Source organism: Podarcis gaigeae (genome assembly GCF_964106915.1).
Source record: "Podarcis gaigeae genome assembly, chromosome: 4".
Classification (NCBI taxonomy): domain Eukaryota; kingdom Metazoa; phylum Chordata; class Lepidosauria; order Squamata; family Lacertidae; genus Podarcis; species Podarcis gaigeae.
The window spans coordinates 76,184,252-76,203,901 of NC_139677.1; the positions used below are offsets into that span (position 1 = coordinate 76,184,252).

Sequence of the window (19,650 nt, forward strand, 5' to 3'; positions counted from 1 at the left end):
CTACAGAACCTTCTGGCACTGACATTCCATCTGCTTCTCAAAGGAGAGGATATCTTTGAACAAATTTGTTCTCTATTAAAAAGCATGAAAAGTCTCTTACTGATGCTTCAATCCCTTTGATTCCGAAAAAGAAAACCACCCAAAAGGGGAGGGCTGTATCACTTGCTCTAGTTTGTTCTTGGATGTGAGGCCAAGCAGGCTTGGAGGGGTATTTCAAAATGGCTTGTGCTTCCTTTTGCTTCTTTCTGAAGCTTAATGATAGCCAATTATATACTACCAGGCCTCCAATTATACACTTCTTTAACACAGAAATACTAAGTTTTTCTCATCTTCGTGGACTACATAGGAAATTTGTTCCAGGTCCCCCTCCCCCCATCTAAACGTTAGAGAGAAGTGTTCATCTTTAGTCACAGGAGAAAAGCTACTTTATTTTTTTAAAAAAAACAAAGATGTACAGTATATACACATTTAATTGCATGCAGAGTGGCTTTGGATGTTATACAGATATAAAGAGAGTAGGAATTGCAAGTACCTTCTGCTTCCTCTTGCTCTCAGTAGATATTTAATGGCCTGGTTTGAACATAATATTGCACTATGTCTTATGACATCATGATCTGAAGCCATGGTTTGTTGTTGGTTTGCTTTCACTATGGCTTGGTGTTCTGTGTGAACCCAGCACCCTTCTTTAACTGTGGTTTGTCTGAACACCCTACCTCAGACAACCAGACTACAAAGGTATGAGGCAAGAGCAGCTGGGGAAAACGCCTGGGCTTGTTTGATTGTGGGGCAACTCATGATTAACTTAGGGTTTGTTTAAGAAACCATGGCTGTACCTGCAACTTGAGCTTGTGAAGAAAAGCAACACACTAATGCACTTGAGCTTCCTGCTCTCTTTGCATTAGCATAACATCTAAGCTGCTCACATTTGCTAACTTTGATGTGGAGGCACCACCACTAGAGCAGTAGTCCACTGGTCTACTACATTCATGCCCACGCCAATAATTTTTCGTTGCCATTTCTTTTCAAGAGCTTCCCACATCACCCCCAAATCACTTTTTTACTATCCCACCAAATTTACCACTTAATCAGCAGAAGGAGGTGTTGTGGTATGCCTTACTAACTGCATTCTGGGCAGTATTTTTTAAAATGTAAAATAATAACAATAATATAATAATTTATTATTTATACCCTTCCCACCTCGCTGGGTTTCCCCAGCCACTCTGGGCGGCTTCCAACAAAATATTAAAATACAGTAGTCCTTAGATATTAAAAGCTTCCCTAAACAGGGCTGCCTTCAGATGTCTTCTAATAGTCTGGTAGTTGTTTTTTCCTTTGACATCTGGTGGGAGGGTGTTCCACAGGGCGGGTGCCACTATCGAGAAGGCCCTCTGCCTGGTTCCCTGTAACTTCGCTTCTTGCAGTAAGGGAACAGCCAGAAGGCCCTCGGCACTGGACCTCAGTGTCTGGGTAAAATAATGGGGGTGGAGATGCTCCTTCAGGGTGGCATTCAAGACTGTGCTAAGGTGATAATTCTATCAGTGTAAGCGTTTCTGCTTGCCAGAAGGAACAATCTCTCCTCTCCTAACCCTACACCCCATTCTGGGGATTCTCCCAACCCTCCTGAGCAGAACAGGGGTTGTCCAGATAGAGGAAAGTGCCATTGTGATAACTGATCTAGAAGGCTCTTCTAGAAGTCTCTCTCTATTAGCCTTTCCCAACCTGGTGTACTTCAGGCATTTTGGAGTACAATTCTCATAATCCCTGACCATTAACTATGCTGGTTGCAGGTGATGGGAATTATGCTCCAGGTTGGTTGTTTTGTTTTGTTTTTTAATCCTAGATAAAAAACTGAGAAAATAATAATTAAAAAAATTAGATCCCCATGGATTTCCTTTTATTTATTCTTTGGGTATATACTACTGGCTTCCTATAAAACCCTGGGCTTGGCCCTATCATGCATCATACCCCAGTTTGTCCATCTGTTATAAAAGTATCAACAACATTCATACATCTCCTAGCCATTTATATTTTTTCATTTTCCATAATATCTTATACCATCACAGGTGAGTAGGTCAGAGCTATAGCAGGTCAAATTATTTGTGTTAACTGAGTTTGCCCTCAGGGATATTTCAAATCAATGAAGACCTTATAAAGAAACTGCTGATAGAAAAAGAAATAATAGCCCCCAACTCCATATATAATGTCCAGGGGAGATTATGGACTGAACTTTAGAAATTTATTACAGAGAAGTAAACCTTGGATATGTCAGGTCTGATCTGAAGGTTTGATTAGATTTCCTGGAAACAACTGCAAAGCAAGGTCATGTTTAGTTAGGAAATCATGCTGATTCCTTTTTCTTTTAGTCAAATTAATAAAGAATTAAGAGAAGAAAAATGTTCATAAAATAGAATCCAGCAAAGGGTGAGTGTGGGGGAGTGAATAATTCAGCTGATTTCTTAGCCTAATTATTCTCTTAAAAAAAAAATAAAGTTGGAAGATATGATTCTGCACCTAAAACCAGAATTTACTCTCAGAATGATCTCTTATAGCCTCACAGCCTTTTCTAGACATGAAATATTGATTGGATATAATAATATCTGATGTTCTATAACACAACTGAAATGCCATTTTTATGGTTTGCATGTTGGGCTAATAGAAAGTTAAAATGCAGGGCTACTGTTCAACATTAGGAATGACCTACAGTTAGTAATTTTGTGTACAAAAACACATTCAGCTGCAGTTAGTTAGCACAGACTCCTCACCTTTGCCTTATATTCAGCAGGATTGGCCAAAGACATTGTGGCACCTGAGGTGAACCACAAAATGTAGCCTCTCCTCCCTGCCAAGGAGGAAGGGGCGAGTGATCTATACTAGGAACAAGGGGAGAATAAAGATCTACATCAAGATCAGCTGCCCCTGCCACATATGTGGGCCAGCCCTGAGATTTAGTATCATCTGTTCTCATAGTCTCTGAAAACAGTCACGTCCTTTCAAGTCATTTTTTTCCAGTTCTGTTTCTGCTTTGTGACCTTATTCCCCTTTCAGTTTCTCATTTCTGTACTTTTTCCAGCCTCCCCTTTCTTTTTCCCAGTTGCTAACCTCCACCGTCTTACCAGGTGTTCAAAAGGCCTTTTCATTGTTTTGGCCACACTGTGGTCTGGTACCAGTTTTCTCTTTAAATAGATTATGATGGTGGTTTTTCCCATGTTCTATGATGAACAAGGACAGAGCAGGTTGCCTTTTCTTACAGTCATGTACATTGGATTTCAAGTATGAATGTGGCCATGTCTTTTACTGTAATGTTAAGTAAATTCACAGAGGAAAAGTCTCCATGCCTCCTCTCCTGTTCAGCCTCCAGTGCTCCTGTGAAAGGGGTCTACAGAAGATCAGCCTCCACACACAATGTAGACCACGGCATGAGAGGCTGCCAAGGGAGTAGTATATCACCTCAGGTTTGGCAGTGGCCTGCCATGTTTGGGATGATTCTTTAGTAGCTCCCCACACCATAACCTAAGTTGTTCAAGAGGGGCTCCTGGCCCTTTGGAGAGATTTTTCATGGGGTGAATGGGTGGAAGAAGGACGGTACAGGAAACTTTATTTAGAGAAAGGGAATCCTTATCTTGCTGCAAAATGTGCATTTAAAAAAAAACCCACTTGGACTTTTTCTTCCCTCTTCCATACTTACTGTAGAGAAATAGGCTAGCATTTGTGATTCCCAGTTTGTTGGTAGCCACACAGGTGTAGTTGCCATAATGTTCTTCAGTGACATTGGCCACTGTTAGGAAAGATTGACTCCCTGTGCTCCTGATCTCCAGACCATTGGCATTATTTATCCTGAGAACCAAGAAAAGTAATTGGTAAACACGGTCATGGTATGAAGTCATTCGCGTGCTCCTATATGCTAAGAGAAAAGAATGAAACTATATAGAGACTGGAAGGCAGACATGTAAATAAACAGAGAGGGAGGGAGTTATAGATTTTTAAGTAGTTCATAAATAATAAATATTACTCTTGTTTCTGCCACTTTGTTATCTACATTAGACTCCAAGCCCTTCAGCAGGACTTGCATTTTACGTGCTTTGTGCTTGGTTTGTTTGTATTTTACACTCTTCACAAATCATAATTATTAATACTTGCATGAAGACAAAAAAAAAACACTTTGAAAAATCTAAAAGTGGAAGAAGATAAGGGAAGCAAGAAATAAAACTGAGATAAAGGCAAGCAGCTTCACCACAGAGTTGATCAACTCAGACAGTGTGGCTCTTGTATGGGCTGTGTACTTCGCAGCAGTAAGAATGGGATGACTGCAAGTTGGATTTCTATTTGAATCACCACTGACTGTGGACAGAGTTTTAGGAGACTTTGTAGTATACTCTGAGTAAACCTACACATTGCCTTCCACCATGTGTCTTCAAATGCGATATTGCTTATCCTTGATAAATTTGGTTGTGAGTGGCATATCCAGTGCAGAAAGGGTAGGTTCATGGGAGGGCCCTTAAACATCCATTTTCTCCCCCATCTCCCTGTTGTGTTCAGTGAATTAACTGCACTATCTCCTTAAGCAAAATCCATTTTAAAATGTAGGTTGTAAAACACTGGTTGTAGAGAGAACAAGGGGCTTTAGGTTTCTTTTTTCCTTTTACTAGACATCAAAGATAACATATGAAAAAAAATATAAACAGTAATAATTACCTAGTGTCATCTCTGTACCACTCAAAATCAGGTGTAGGAACAGCAGAGGCTGCACACTTAAGTGAAACTGGTCGTCCGGTAGCAGATTCATTGCTCTTGGATTCCGTGATAGTTGGAGGGTCTGCAGGAGAGAAAGACTTTTTGGAGCCATGATGGGAGGAACAAAGCCATTCAAAGCAGTAGATACCCAAGCTTATCTACACTTTTGCATGAAACAGAAAGACCCATTGAATGGAAGGTGACATTAAGGTTGCCAAAAAATGACAAAAGTCAAGGAAACAAGTGATTACGACTCACTCACCTGTTACAAGGGGATAAAAACAGCAATGGAAATTAAAGGGAGAAGATTCAGATGGGTGAATGTTGCAGACAAGCTGAGCTGATTCGGGGTCAGTATTGGAACTGCTGGTTGCAGCAGCTGAGGAATCACAAGTGTGGTTTACTCCTTCCCATCTCTGAGGCCCCTCTAGCTACCCTCACATCTGTGTCCTTGGTGGAGCATGCCACACATGCACCTTACATACAATGTCTGCTTCATGTGCTTCTACTTTAGTATCAAAGTGTCCAGCCATAGGTGTAGGTCTATCTTTGCCAACCTGGTGCCCTTCATATCCCCCCCTACAATTCCCAGCAACTCCAATCAGTATACTGTATGCTGACTGTGACTGATGGGAGTTATAGTAATCTAAAACATCTGAAGGATACAAGTCTGACAAAGGCTGATGTAAGATATTACTTCAGGGTGTTTCTTCCTTTGCTATCCACCACCATTTCTGTGGTTGAGTAGTTGAGGCTGTCAAGATCACAGCTTTCCTGTTTTTACTGAGTTTGCAGAAATAAGCTGTTATGATTTCAAGAGGAAAGGGATCAGATCCCTTTGGAAAAAGGAATTGTGTTTTTATACACAAAAGAGGTGGTTGTGGGGAATATAATATGCCCTGTTTAGTTAGCACAAAATCTTTATTTCAAGAGCTCGACCTTGCTATGAAACAGTCACCGAGACCTAGGGATAAAGAAGGCAAACACCAGGAGAAGTGCCGGGTGTTTTTTCAAAACCTCACTGTGCGAATGTATTTTTGTCGGCAGTAAATCTCTTTGCCATCTGCAGCGAGACAAACCATTTCCGCTCCATTGGACCTCACACACGAGATGAGTCATGAAATGAACAAATACCTTTCTACAGACCTGAAAGCTACACCACCAGGCCTAGCAATGCTTTGTATTCCTGTTCCCTGCCAAGGAGCTGACTCTCTCACTTTCAGCAGCATTCTTCATATTAGCCACGCTCCACAACACTTTAAGAGAGACATTCTAGGCAGGCCCGTGGCCAGGTCCATTGGCTTTAATCCTGATCGTCCATCGCCCTGTCTAAGGGACTCCAGGCCAACTGATTTCAGTTGCAAAGAAAAACAGCAGTTCCCCTTTGCTGAGAACGTATTGCGAGGGAAGTTGCAATAACCTGGCTGGATCTGAAAGAGGCCTGCATTTACTTGCTATTTATTTATGTTATTATGTTTCTGGAGGAGGAACAAGTGACTAAAATACAAAAATAGCTGCTGTTCTGACTTTTACCCCCAGCTCCTTTTCTCTTAGTATACCATCTGATACGAAGAACTAAAATCCTACATGCACACTGACTTGTGAATAAGCTCCGCTGAGCTCCATGGGCTTACTTCCAAGAAATTGTACATATGGACAGGCTGCATGAAAGATATATGCTGTTTCTTAAGAATGCTGATACCTTAAATGAAGGGCAAGCAATCGTGAAGGACAAGGATGGCAGATCCCACTTCCCTAATTGGGATGCAGATTTAGCTGTGGCAGCCCCACAGATTTGGGATGTTTCTCAATTTGTTCCACAGTATCATATTTGGGCATGCTGTTTTGTCCACCAAGCCCAACAGATTCTAGAAGCTGAACCTGAAGCCTTCTATGTCATAGGTGCCAACTCCCTGGGGCCCTGGGTGCCTGAGCACCCACCAAATTCCCCATGAAGGAGCCAGGCACCCACAAATTTTGGTGCCAGGACCATGCACACTGCATGGCACCCACGGCCCTGGACACCCACGGTTGCGGGGCCAAGCTGGCACTCCTGTTCTGTGTGCAAATCACATGCTCCAACGCTGTTTTTCCTCTTGTGTTAGGTAGGAATGACTGAGTGACATCACCTTCTAATGACTGAAACCACAAAAAGAACTAAAAGAGCCCTTTTGGTGCCCTTTTCATATTTAGAATCATAGAATCAAAGAATTGTAGAGTTGGAAGTGACTGCGAGGGTCATCTAGTTCAAACCCCCTGCAATATAGGAATCTTACCTAGATCATAGATTTATTTATATATTTACTAAATTTGTATATCACCCTTCACCCTTGCTCTCCTTCCTGCTATATCCTTTCTTTTAGGAGGGATAATAAACAATAATTAAACAATAATCCAAGGTTGAAGAAATCGTGCAACGATATAATCTGATACAAATTATGCTTCCTCTGCCCCCTAAAGGCTGATATTCAAAAGAGCACTGTGAAGAAAGAGTTTAGCCCTGCTCAGCCAACTAAAACAGGGAATAGTTAATGCATGGAGAGAAGGGACCGGCTTCCACCAGCTGTTCTCATCCAGGCATTGATTTTGCTTTTGGGGGCTATAGCATACATGGGAAGGGTGCAGTTGAAGCTCAAACTCATATTAATTTTCCATCTATAGCATCTCAGAGGATACTGGATGACACCCCCCCTTTTCTCAAAGGTGGCAAATAAGACAACACCTGTTCAATACAAAATCTTCTAAACAACACTGCCCTATTACAAGGGTAGTCAGATTTGTAGCTGCAACAGATAGATACAAGAAAAATATATTCAAGTTAACTTTTTTAGCTGTAGGATAAACATATTGATTTAAACATCTGTTTACTCTGTGCCAGGGATGATTGCGGAAGTCAGTTTCTGTAAATTCCAATGTGAACTGACCTGATCTGCAGGTCCCAGAATAATGTGTGCCTTGGATAGTAATTATCCTCAGGTTTCTGCTCTTCTCTGAATTTTGCAATACAGCTGTCTGTTCAAAATGCGTTAAGATGTGCATTGTAGGTTTAAATACATTTAGAAATGCATACATTGAAATAAAACACATATTTTAATATGTATTTTGTGATTAGGCAGAGATTTAGAGATTTAGTTATGTATGATTTTGTGTGTGCAGATCTTTCTATTTATTTATTGTTTTGCATATTAATGTTTGCAAACTGGGCACAACACACTTATGCATGGGCACCTGTTAAAGTGCCCCAGTCTAGGCACAGCCTGATCTGTCCATCCCTTCTCTGCCATATGTTATTTACCCTTTGGGGTTATTTTAGATGTGCTACTGTAATTTAGGGACGCAGGTAGCACTGTGGTCTAAACCACTGAGCCTCTTGGGCTTGCCAATCAGAAGGTCTGTGGTTCGAATCCCTGCAACGGGGTGAGCTCCCATTGCTCGGTCCCAGCTCCTGCCAACCTATCAGTTCGAAAGCACCCCAAAAAGTGCAAGTCGATAAATAGGTAAACGAAGGTAATAGGTATATGAAGGTAAACGGCATTTCTGTGAGCTGCTCTGGTTTTGCCAGAAGCGGCTTAGTCATGCTAGCCACATGACCTGGAAGCTGTCTGTGGACAAACACCGGCTCCCTCGGCCAGTAAAGCGAGATGAGCGCCACAACCCCAGAGTCGTTCATGACTGGACTTAACTGTCAGGGGTCCTTTATCTTTACCTTTACTGTAATTTTAGTCTGTAACTTTGTTTCTTATGACTTGAATGGCATGGGAATGATGGTTTCTGTATAAGGGCATTAATTGCAGATTTATTTTTTAACCTCTTTTTGAAATTCTTTATGGTATTAAAACTGTTGTTTTCATCACTACAACACACTAAGACTGGTGGCTGCATTGGGTGAGCTCAGGGTCATTTTTTCTGAGCAGCAAATTTAGAACCCAAATGCATATGTGAAATCAAAGTTTTCTGTCCACTATGTGCTTTTGTTCAAATTCAAGTACCGTACATTTCCGTGTATAAGACTAGTTTTTTTAAAAATAAAAAATTATGTTAAAAAGGGGGGTCATCATACACGGGGGCAATCTCCCCCCATTTTCTTGATTTTGAGTTCCTCCAAATAGGGGGCGTCTTATACACAGGGGAATATTATACACAGAAAAATACGGTACTTATTTGTCACGTTTGTATCCCACCCTTCCTCTCAGGATAGCCTGCATGGAGCGCATTCTGTTTATCCTCACGTGAAGTAGTTTGTGGGGAGAGAGGTGGGTCAAGGTCAGGGACTTCATGGGATTCCAGTTCAGGCACCCTGGTCTAAATACAGCATGCTAACCACTCCCCCATCTTTGCTTGTACACAGAACAGTGGAATATTAAATAATGATGATGATGTGCACTGGGAAAAAATAGTACAGAATTGCTTTTAGTAACTGGCAAACTACATCCGGTAAAAGTAATGATGGCTCATTAAAAATAATTTCCAGCATCTTTCCCATAGATTAATAGCGTTCCAGGTTTTGCTTTATTCCTAACACAAAAAGCCAGCTATGTGCTAGAGCTGCAATCTGCAGTGTTGTGTTTAGATTGTGCATTTTTAATTTGAGCCACTGCTAAATAAAATGTGCAATGACAGCTCAAACAAACAAAAGCCTTTAGAGAGAGAGAGTCAAATTTGAGTGTATTTGAGTCTATTTTTAATGTAAATTTCCCCTTTCTCAATCTTACATAAACCTCAGTTAGACACTAAGCAAGATATCTCCAACTGCGATATTTTTGGCCTCATTAACTTCCCCAAAGGCTATATACAAGCAACCAAGCTTTAAGGTGGTTATTGAAAGCACACCAGTACAGAGTAGCCATTAATAGCAAAGAAGAAGAAAAAAAAAGAAAATGAAAAAGAAAAAGAAAGAGAAAGAAAGAAAGAACATACTCTATATGACTAGAAGGTAGGAGTTGGGCTGAGAAATGAACAAGAGTAGCTTAACTGTATCTGCCCTGATTTTGCCCCCAAATAATAGTAAAAGAAGTTATAGGTGTTTCTTTAAATAAATCAAATTTTAAAGATGCCTGCTACATAAGCTCCTGCACATGTTGCCTGTTATATGGCTGGCGTTATCCATTCTGGCTACTATGCCTTCAAATTTCACCTACTTCTGTAACAAGAAATAACATTACAGCCACTTTTGGTTTTTCAGTCATGAGTGTGGGTAAGGAAACAAAGTAGACTCACAAACCGTAATGGCTACTGCAGTTATCCATTTGAAATTCAGCAGAATTCATGCTTTTAGAAGGAGCGAACTTCCTTACAAATATAATCCAATTCTTCCCGCAAATAAAAACAATATAGACATTTTATTTCTTTTTCTTTAAATAAAATGCAAAGTTTAAAAGTGCCTCTGACAAATGTTTCTGTACCAATATGTTTGCAATTTTCCAGGTTTTATGCACCCTAGAGCAGCTGCTATGGCTACAAATCTCATCCACCTCTGTCAGAAGGGCAATTTTTTAAAGCTTAATTATTATTATTATTTTCCAGCAGTGTATTTGGAGGGGAAGGAATGAGAAAAAGGCAGACAATCCCCAAGCCAAGTAAGGCAGTCTATGGACTGAGGCCGGCTGTTTTCCAAAGTGTTGAATTTTGATCTGAACTGAATCTTGTGGCCAGTGCACACCCCTAATATTTATACCTGCACATCTCCAGCCGCATCTCAAAAGAAGCATTTCCTTTATGCATGAGGAAATGTCTCTTCTAAGATGATGCATGCACATCGTCTGAAAACAAAACAGGTGTTGGTTTGTTTGTTTTTTGCTATGGTTTACTCCTATGGTTTACTCCTATTAAAATTATTTACTCAAAGGACAGTGGCAACCCAACCCAGCAGGAGAATATTGTTGCCCACTGGGCAAGTCACTCCTACTTAAGGCAGCCCTGTTCAGGGAAGTTTTTAACGTGTGATATTTTACTGTATTTTTGGTTTTTATGGAAGCCGCCCAGAGTGGCTGGGGAGGCCCAGCCAGATGGGCGGGGTATAAATAATAAATTATTATTATTATTATTATTACTCCTTCTTTTTTCTTTTTTCTTTCTCCTCCTGTGATGAGGCTGCATTTTAATATTTTAATGTTTCAATATTTTAATGTTGTACTTTAATCTCGTTTTTAAGTTGTATTCATTCAACTTGTTTTTATTATTGCTTGTTAGCCGCCCTGAGCCCGGCCTTGGCTGGGGAGGGTGGGGTGGGGTATAAATAAATATGATGATGATGATGATGATGATGATGATGATGAGCTTCCCATAGGCTTCTCGTTGGCTCCTGTAGGAACAGAATGCTGGATGAGATGGGGATCTGCTCTGATCTAGAAGGGCTCTTCTTTTGTTTTTATGTCTATCAAGTTGAGGAAAAGTTAAGAAAGAGTTGAGTTAGGCTGCTCCCTTTGTTATGATAATATAATGGAAGCCAGGAGTTTTGATCTTGGAAACAAGCTGTATTCCCTGCTGCTTTTATCTATCCCACAACAGAAGGGTAAATATCTCATGCCTACACGTAGGATAGGCTTTTAAATAACGATCTCATTAGAATGATGCTATTTAATAAGAAAGGGCACTTCATCTCAGAAAACATGGCAAACAAAGGCCATTAGGAGAAAATAATAAAGAAACGTGGCACACATTTGCATACAGATGTGGTCACTCAGAAGATAGTAATTACAGCATTTCACATTTTACAGTTACTTATTGTCAGGTCTTTTTCTGCACCCTCTCCAATCCCCTTTAATGTCAGAGAACTAGTGATTCTCTATATGTGAAAATAATAGTGATTATTATATTGCACAAGTATGACTGGCAGTGCGATCCTAGACAAGTCTACTCAGAAGTAAATCTTACTGTGCCCATCTCTAGTGTGTGTGTTTAGAATTGCAGCCTTAGGCTACAATCCTATATCCATTTACCTGGAAATGAACCCTACTGAGCCTTGGTGAATGTTCTCCTTAGTAAGCATGTATAGAATTGCAGCAAAGCAAGATTGAGGGGACTGGGGCCAGTTTGCCTGCATTGGGCACTGGGCCAAGAGGGCACTACTGAGGACGGCACAACAATGACAAGCAACGGAAGGTGAGAGGTGGGGGGTGCTGAATTTTGGTGTTGAACAAGGCCCCGCTGAAATTTTAAAGCCCAAAGTCCACCACTGATTGTACTGTGCTAGTGTGGTGTAGTGGTTAAGAGCGGTAGACTCGTAATCTGGTGAACTGGGTTTGATTCCCCGCTCCTCCACATGCACCTGCTGGGTGACCTTGGGCTAGTCACACTTCTCTGATGTCTCTCAGCCCCACTCACCTCACAGAGTGTTTGTTGTGGAGGAGGAAGGGAAAGGAGAATGTTAGCCGCTTTGAGACTCCTTTGGGTAGTGATAAAGCGGGATATCAAATTCAAACTCTTCTTCTTCTTCTACTTCTTCTACTGTGAACTAGCACAAATCTCATGTAGACAAAGATCCAGATTGTGTTAGGATGTATGACAGAAGCTACTTCACTGCATTCCATGGTTATCCATGATTTTGTATAGGTTGAGTAATTTGTGTATTATTCCAATCAAATATACATGCATATTTTTTTGGCTTATGATTCGGCTACATAGTTTACACATCCAGATTTCTCAATAGAAAGTGAGCTTCTCCTTAGGCTGCTTTACTTTGTTACACAACCTTCCACATGATATACTGAAGGTCTATTAAACAGTGAGTTTTCCTTTCCCTTTGTAGTACTGTTCTATCCTGTTATTGCTTTTTGATACTCCTTTTTTTGAAATGTGTTCCAAAATAAATAAATAAATCACACTGAAAAGGAAAAAGAGAACTACAGTTTTACATTCTTCAGATGGGAAGTATTGACAGCAATTCTTTCGGAGTGCAGAGGGTAATTTTAAACACTCAAAGTGGGGAGCAGGCTAGTTCCGCACAAAGAACCAAGAAGAATAGTGCCTGGACATTTTGCCAGAATCTTAACCTTTTTTTTTTTTTTTAATGAAAGCTAAAGCTGGGAATCTGGGGCTTATGGTCCATCCCAGGATGGAAGATAATATCACTCCTTGCTATTTCCTCTGCCTCATGGATAACCATAAAGTAGAGGGTGAAGCATGACTGGCCCACCCATGAGGCAAGGTGAGGCAACAGCCTCAGGAAGAAGGGTCCACAGAGGCAGCAGAGCATGATGTCAATCTTCCTTCTTTCTTTGTTCCTGACTTAGATCTTCACTCAACCCTTCTTGCCTAGTAGGGTGTAGGGGCACCATTTTGTGGTACCAAAATGTCTTGGGCCAACCCTGGGCTAAAGTAATGGATATTGATAGCTCAGCAGGGATATCGAACTAGTTTTCCATGCTGAAGTGCTCCCTGAAGCAAGCCCACAAAGGTTAAAAGAATTATTTTCAGTCAGGTAAGGCAAGCTTTCCTTCTTGTTATCAGCATGACAATGTGGTGAAGTTAAGTGTTGCTTTCCACACCCCAATCTGGTAATAAAGATACTCACAATTCACAGTGACTCGGACTTGCTTGACATCTGCTGTGGACACCTCGTTTGCAGCTTTGCACTCATACTTGCCCGACTGTTCCCGGGTAATCCCCAGAATCTCCAGGAACTCTTCCTCACCTTCAAATTCCCTGCCTGAGAGGAGACAAAATACATAATTCAATTACTTAAGAGGGCATTGAATGGAATAGGATTTTTTTTTTTTTGGTATGAAAGAAAGATCTGTAAAATAAGGAGTTTTGGGAAATAGGTTCACGTCCAGTAATTAGAGACTCCAGTTGAACTCCTGAAGAAAATTGGGTTGACTTGCCAGCTCATGTAGAAGGTATTTGGGTACTGAAGTGAGCCAGTCTGGCAGTGGCTACAAATATATGCACACATGATGATGTTTTTCACTCCCTCTTCTCTGTTTCCTTTATAGAGAATGGATGATGTTTGTGTTTATTTGTCAATATACAAGTTAACCAGACTTTACAGGACACAGAATCAAATACGTATGTAAAGGGTGCTAATACATGCAATGTCACTCCTATCCTAAAGCCTGACAGGGACCAAAACAGCTGCTGTTTCTCTTTTTCAATCCTTTTACACCCCTATGAGACAAAAACGATTCCCCTCAAATTTCACACAACCAGTTGCCCAATGGTACTCACTGACTCTCTTTAACAGTGAAGATGTACCAAAATCTAAAGCAAGGGCTACTTTGAGGGCCCCATAACCACTGTATGAAATGGCGGCAAAGCTTTTGTGTGTGAAAAAAGTGAGAAAACTTGGACCATGTAATCTTTAATGTTAAACCAATCCACTTTTTAAAGTTTTCACCAAGCCATCAGATATTATTCCTGTCTTTGGGGAAGCCCTCATTGCTAAAAGCAAGCTGCCCTTTGGGAAATTCACAGAATTTGCTTACCACCAGAAGTCATCACAAATGGCTTCACAAAAGCAAGGGAGGGGGAAATATTTGGCCCAGCACTAGTTAAAATGCATCTTTTGAGAGAAAATACACATGTATTTAAATTCCCTTTTAAACCCATCTAAATTAGTGGCCCTAATCACATTCTAATGAGTTTAAATAAATGAGTTGAGTTTAATGCTATAGTTTCATTATGATATGTGTGAAAAAGTACTTTTGTCTGTCCTGAATTTGCCATCATTTTTCTTCATAGAAGCATTTCAGTAAGACTTGAGATTTTTATCTATGGTCCAGATGTGAATATATCTAAAACAAGCAAGCAAGCAAGCAAACAAACAAGCAAGCAAGCAACAAGTGAAAAACAGAGGTTAATTTGCTTCCTTTCCAATGACTGTCAACTGAATGGCAGTATCAGTAAGACCCATCCTTAGAAGCTTCTGTTCCCTTTGGATTCCCTACAGTGGCCCCAATGTCTCTGAACCTTCCAATCATTTTACAGTATTGGCATGGGTTTCCTGTGACATAGAGTACAAAGTACATTAGCCAGTTCTCTTTAGCTGAGTGCAACAGAGCATGTAGGCAAGACCCTGGTTGAAATTTCTTTGCTTGGTTTATATATATATATATAGAGAGAGAGAGAGAGAGAGAGAGAACAGATGAAACTTTGACCAGAACATTGGGTAGATATTTTTTTTTTAAGAGTTAGCAATAACAAGAATAAATGTCCCAAAGAAAACACTCTCAGCTAAAGCATAATTTCCATTTTTGTCACTGGGCAGAAACACTTCTGCATTTGGAAGGGTCTTGATCCACATTCACTGATCTTCTTCCAGACTAGGGTTGGATAAACATGGGCATTCAATTCCAAAATCTGCCAAGACTGATATAAAGAACAACAGACACCTGGATCCCATGGCCGCTTTGTGGTGGCAGAGTGCTTTCACTGGAGACAAAGTAAACCCTCTTAGCATAATCTGGGAGTTATTCAGTTACCATTCAAAAATGTGTTGTTGGAGAAGTAATGAAAAAGGCGTTCCATGTGAGGTAGACAAATCAGAGTGTCTTTGAAGGGAGAAGAGCTTGTTTTGAACCTTGAGAGAGCCTATGCTCTCAGAGATAAATATGGGCCCCCAGAGTAGGATGCTACTCATTTAATACCCTAGCAGGTGCTGGTAAGGCTGGCACTTTTTGGAGATTTCACACCCTAAGAGATTTAAATAGCCACATAATCTGTTCCTTCTAATGTAATTTTCTCAGTATGGGCTCTTGGACTATGAACAGGTGCCTGTTTGCTCTGCATGCTGAGATGGACATGCAGACAGGAACAGACACAGGACACCTGATATGCAGGCCCAGTTTTCAATATAACTGTGAGATAAGGGGATGCAATGCTGACTCTCCCCCCACCATATTTTTTTAACGCCCAAAGCTCCCTTCCTTTTATATTGCTATGTATTCCCTATTTACCTGAGGGCTGAGAAATTCCAGAATCAGGGCTACTGGATTTAGATTTCGTTAGATGAGGGATGTTTTGTTGTTGTTTTTTATTTCAATCTTTATTGAGTTAAAATGAATACATCCATACAGTATTTGCCATTACAAGCTTACAACATAAGAAAGAAAGAAAAGAAAAATGCAAGATAAGGACAAGTGTATAAAAATCAAGGAAAAAAGAAGAGAAAAAACATATGTAATTATGAAATTTCTCAACATTAACTATTTTGTTATTACGATGATTATTCACACAATTAGAAATAAAAAGTGCTGCAAACATTTAAAAAGGCTTCCAAGTATTCTCATTGTACTTTATCTGTTATGTACATTATACCACATAACCTGTTTCTTGTGATTTTTCATTATACCTTCGTTACCTTTTATGAATTTCAAGGATCAGCCTAATTCTGCCAGGAGATTTCTGTTTACACCATAATTTTTAAAGTATTCTTTATATATTCTCTATTCCTTATAGACTCTCTGTTTTGTCTGACGCCTAACTCTTCCTGTCATCTTTGATAGCTGCAGGTATTCTACCATTAGTTTCTGCCAATCCACTATACTGGGTATTGATTGACTCTTCCAGTTTCTTGCCACTAATATTCTGGCAGCTGTTATCCCATACATGGTCAATGGTCTTTTTGATTTTCCAAGTTCCTTTGGCAGCATGCTTACGAGGAAAATTTCTGATCTTTTTTTTAAAAGTAAGTTTAAGTAGTCTTTTGAGTTCCTTGTATATATTATTCTGTACAATTCCACCACATGTGTAGATAGGAGCCTTTCTCTTTTTTACATCTCCAACACATGGGTGATCTGCATATTTGATCACAAGACATGGCACACTCACGCAATTTGAATGGCAATGCCCATAAACTGGGGGGAGCAGTCCCCTCAAATGCTTTATGGGGGGGTGGGTCAAGGGACCTCAACTCCTAGGAGTTGGCCCCTATGTTTTAAAGTATGTACTTCATGCGGGGTCATCAACTTTTCAGATCCATGGGTTCAGTTTGAGGTTTGAGCGGGTACCCCGGCAACGCCTACTCTGGTTAATTCTCTTTCTCTTCCCCTCCTCTGAGAGAGAGAGAACACACTTCGCTTTCCCAAGGGCTCTATTTTAAAGTCAGATCTAGTGGAATTAATCTGAAGTGGGAAAGAATGACAGGACAGGCTTCCAACTTTCCCCTTCAGCTCTCTCTACTTTTCAATGGAGAAAAGGATGTGCATCTCACCACTTCATGACTAAGGGGACTGTTTGTGTGTCCCCTTCACAGACTTCATAGTCATCAGGAGAAGACCTCAATGGTGCCATAATATGTACAGCAAAATCCTTGCTCCTTTGGTAATGGTTCTAAACAGATATGTGTGTAAATAAACATGGGTGAATGTTTTCCCAATTATTCTTCAATGTATTAAAATGCAGTAGGAGTCTTAAGTGTTTTCTGTAGCACAGTGATGCTTGGGATTTGTGATAACAGCTGTTCCCTAAACTATGTACTATTTCTAGTATCCCTGCTAAGACTTTTGTGGCCTTATTCCTTGAGTGTCAGTGACTGTTGCTATATTTGCTGCGCTGGTATATTTCTATCACTCTTGCAGTGTGCCTGGAGCTGTACATGCTTACAATTTAGAACAGCACCCTGTTCCTTAGAAAACTTTGATAGAAAAAGAAAGAGGAAGAAGGACACAGGGAGAGATGAACAGCAAAATGCTGCTGTATTTTTAGCTAAACTGCATTTGTTCACAGGATGACAGTTTGATCCATATACTGTATAACAGCTATGAAATGCAACTCATACTTAAGCCTTTCTTTCTTCAGCTGTGGGCCCTTAAAGCAAACTATTTTTATTTTTAAATTCATTGAATTGTGATGCTGTATCATACTAATACAAAACAAAACTGACACAGCTGGGTATTTTAACTGGACCTCTTTGTCGAGATTGAGCGCTATTTGCACCAATTCAGTTCACCAAACAGAGAATGAGGGTCTTGCTAGCTCCAATCTAAATGTCTCAAAGAGGTTGGAGGCTATCTTTGAGGAAGACGGAAATGAATAGTAAGAAGAACAGAGTCTGTCTGCAGGGAGGCATTAAATTGTCAAGCTTTTTTTGGGGGGGGGAGGGAAGAAGAGAAACAGCAGGGTGTTTGTTTGTTGCTATCTATCTTACTGCAGCAAAGGGAGCTGGAGGAAGGTGGACATTTTGGACAATTTCCAGAGCAAGTCTCTGTGTTTGCACCATTTCATAAGCAAGTTGGGAATACCACCCGCTTGCTGGCATTCTCCACTGTTATAGCTTCAGATGGCTCCCCACTGTGTATTCTCCAAATGTTTTCTTAGTTTAGCTTTATATATATCCCAAGTGATGGGTGTTTCTTCACCACTTTCCTAAGGCAAGGCTAGCCAGCATATAAATACAGTTGACCTTTACAGAACTGACCTTTTCTTAGCGACATCTCATAAATCCAAGTTATATACCACTTTGCCCACCCTCTTTACCTTGGGGAATATACCCTTCAGAGACTCCTAGATTGATGGTTTGCATGCCCTCCCTTAGGTGTTGCCCAGCCAAGCCATACTCATGCCATATCTTCCTACTGTCTAATAGAATATAGGAAAGGAGGGTTCTCCATGGTCAATAAAAAGCATGTTGCTCAGGAGCAGGTGTGGGAAATCTTTGGTCCCTGGATGCTGCTAAGCTACAATTCCCACCATCAGCCCCAGCAAGCATGGCCCATGAGGGGAATTGCAGTTCAGCAATGTCCCGTAGGTCAGTTTGTGAGCAAATCCAGATGGCCTTAACTTTAGGCAATGGGCTTCAGTCTCTACCAGTCCACCACCAACCACACCAGAAGGACCAGAAGAGTAAGCACCATGGGCCAACTGAAATATTGGGCACCTGCCTTTTCCTAGAGACTCTTGCTGTATTTCTGGCTGTGGGTTCTGATGTCCAGCCATGGAGCTCAAAAGCTGCTCTCTGTACATGACCCCCTGGAACTTAAATATGTGCACTGTACACTACCTTTCTTGTGAGAACTTGCAGGTACACTTAGGTGTCTTCATAGAAGCACATGAAAATATATACAATACTTAACTTTTTGTTTTGAAGAACCATTCCCAAATATATCCCTAACCACAAATACAAATACAAATATGGAAAGGTTTACATTATTCACAGCATCACAAATTGTTTTGCCCTAGCATGCATATACAATTTTAATGCCATATTCACATTTTTCACACTCTCTTGTATTTTCCTTTAGTGGGTCACTTCTTACATCTGTAATGTTTCATAGGCATTTTCATATCAGGAAAACACCCACTCCAAGCTTTTAGGCATAGGATTTTTTTTTCTAATAAGGCAGCAAAGGTTTGGGTGGAAGCATGGGGATCCAAATGTGAGAATCCCCTGAGTCTGTTATACAGTGGTACCTCGGGTTAAGTACTTAATTCGTTCCGGAGGTCCGTACTTAACCTAACTGTTCTTAACCTGAAGCACCACTTTAGCTAATGGGGCCTCCTGCTGCCGCCATGCTGCCGGAACACTTTTTCTGTTCTCGTCCTGAAGCAAAGTTCTTAACCTGAAGCACTATTTCTGGGTTAGCGGAGTCTGTAACCTGAAGCCTATGTAACCTGAAGCATATGTAACCCGAGGTACCACTGTACATATACCTAGAACATCTGTCCAGTAATGAAAAATAGGGCATCTATGTTCTTTAACTACCATGCTACTCCTTATAGAGTATTAATCTTTCGAAGTTCTAAGTATACATAGCTTATCATCAAAGCACTTCCATAAGCCTGAACTGAAGAACAGAGCTTTTACCAGAACAGCAATCTATTGGTAGCATCCTTATTGGTAGCTAAAGGTAAGAGAATCAACTATAGACAGAAGCAGATATTTCATGTTCACTTCACAGATGTATTCTGTTGAGGAGACGAGCACAAAATTCCTTGCCATCCTTCTCTTATACACACACACACACACACACACACACACACACA

General features: G+C 40.6%; 1 protein-coding gene across 3 annotated transcripts in view; it reads right to left on the reverse strand.

The window, feature by feature from the left end:
* Positions 1-19,650, reverse strand: part of LSAMP (limbic system associated membrane protein) — a 1,399,704-nt gene that overhangs the window by 34,117 nt on the left and 1,345,937 nt on the right. For all 3 annotated transcript variants that reach the window (XM_083737172.1, XM_083737171.1, XM_083737170.1), the window contains 3 exons: positions 13,244-13,378; positions 4,693-4,813; positions 3,686-3,834 (listed from right to left, as the gene is read on the reverse strand). In XM_083737172.1, the coding sequence (XP_083593298.1) occupies positions 3,686-3,834; positions 4,693-4,813; positions 13,244-13,378 (405 nt within the window). The remainder of the gene's footprint in view (positions 1-3,685; positions 3,835-4,692; positions 4,814-13,243; positions 13,379-19,650) is intronic.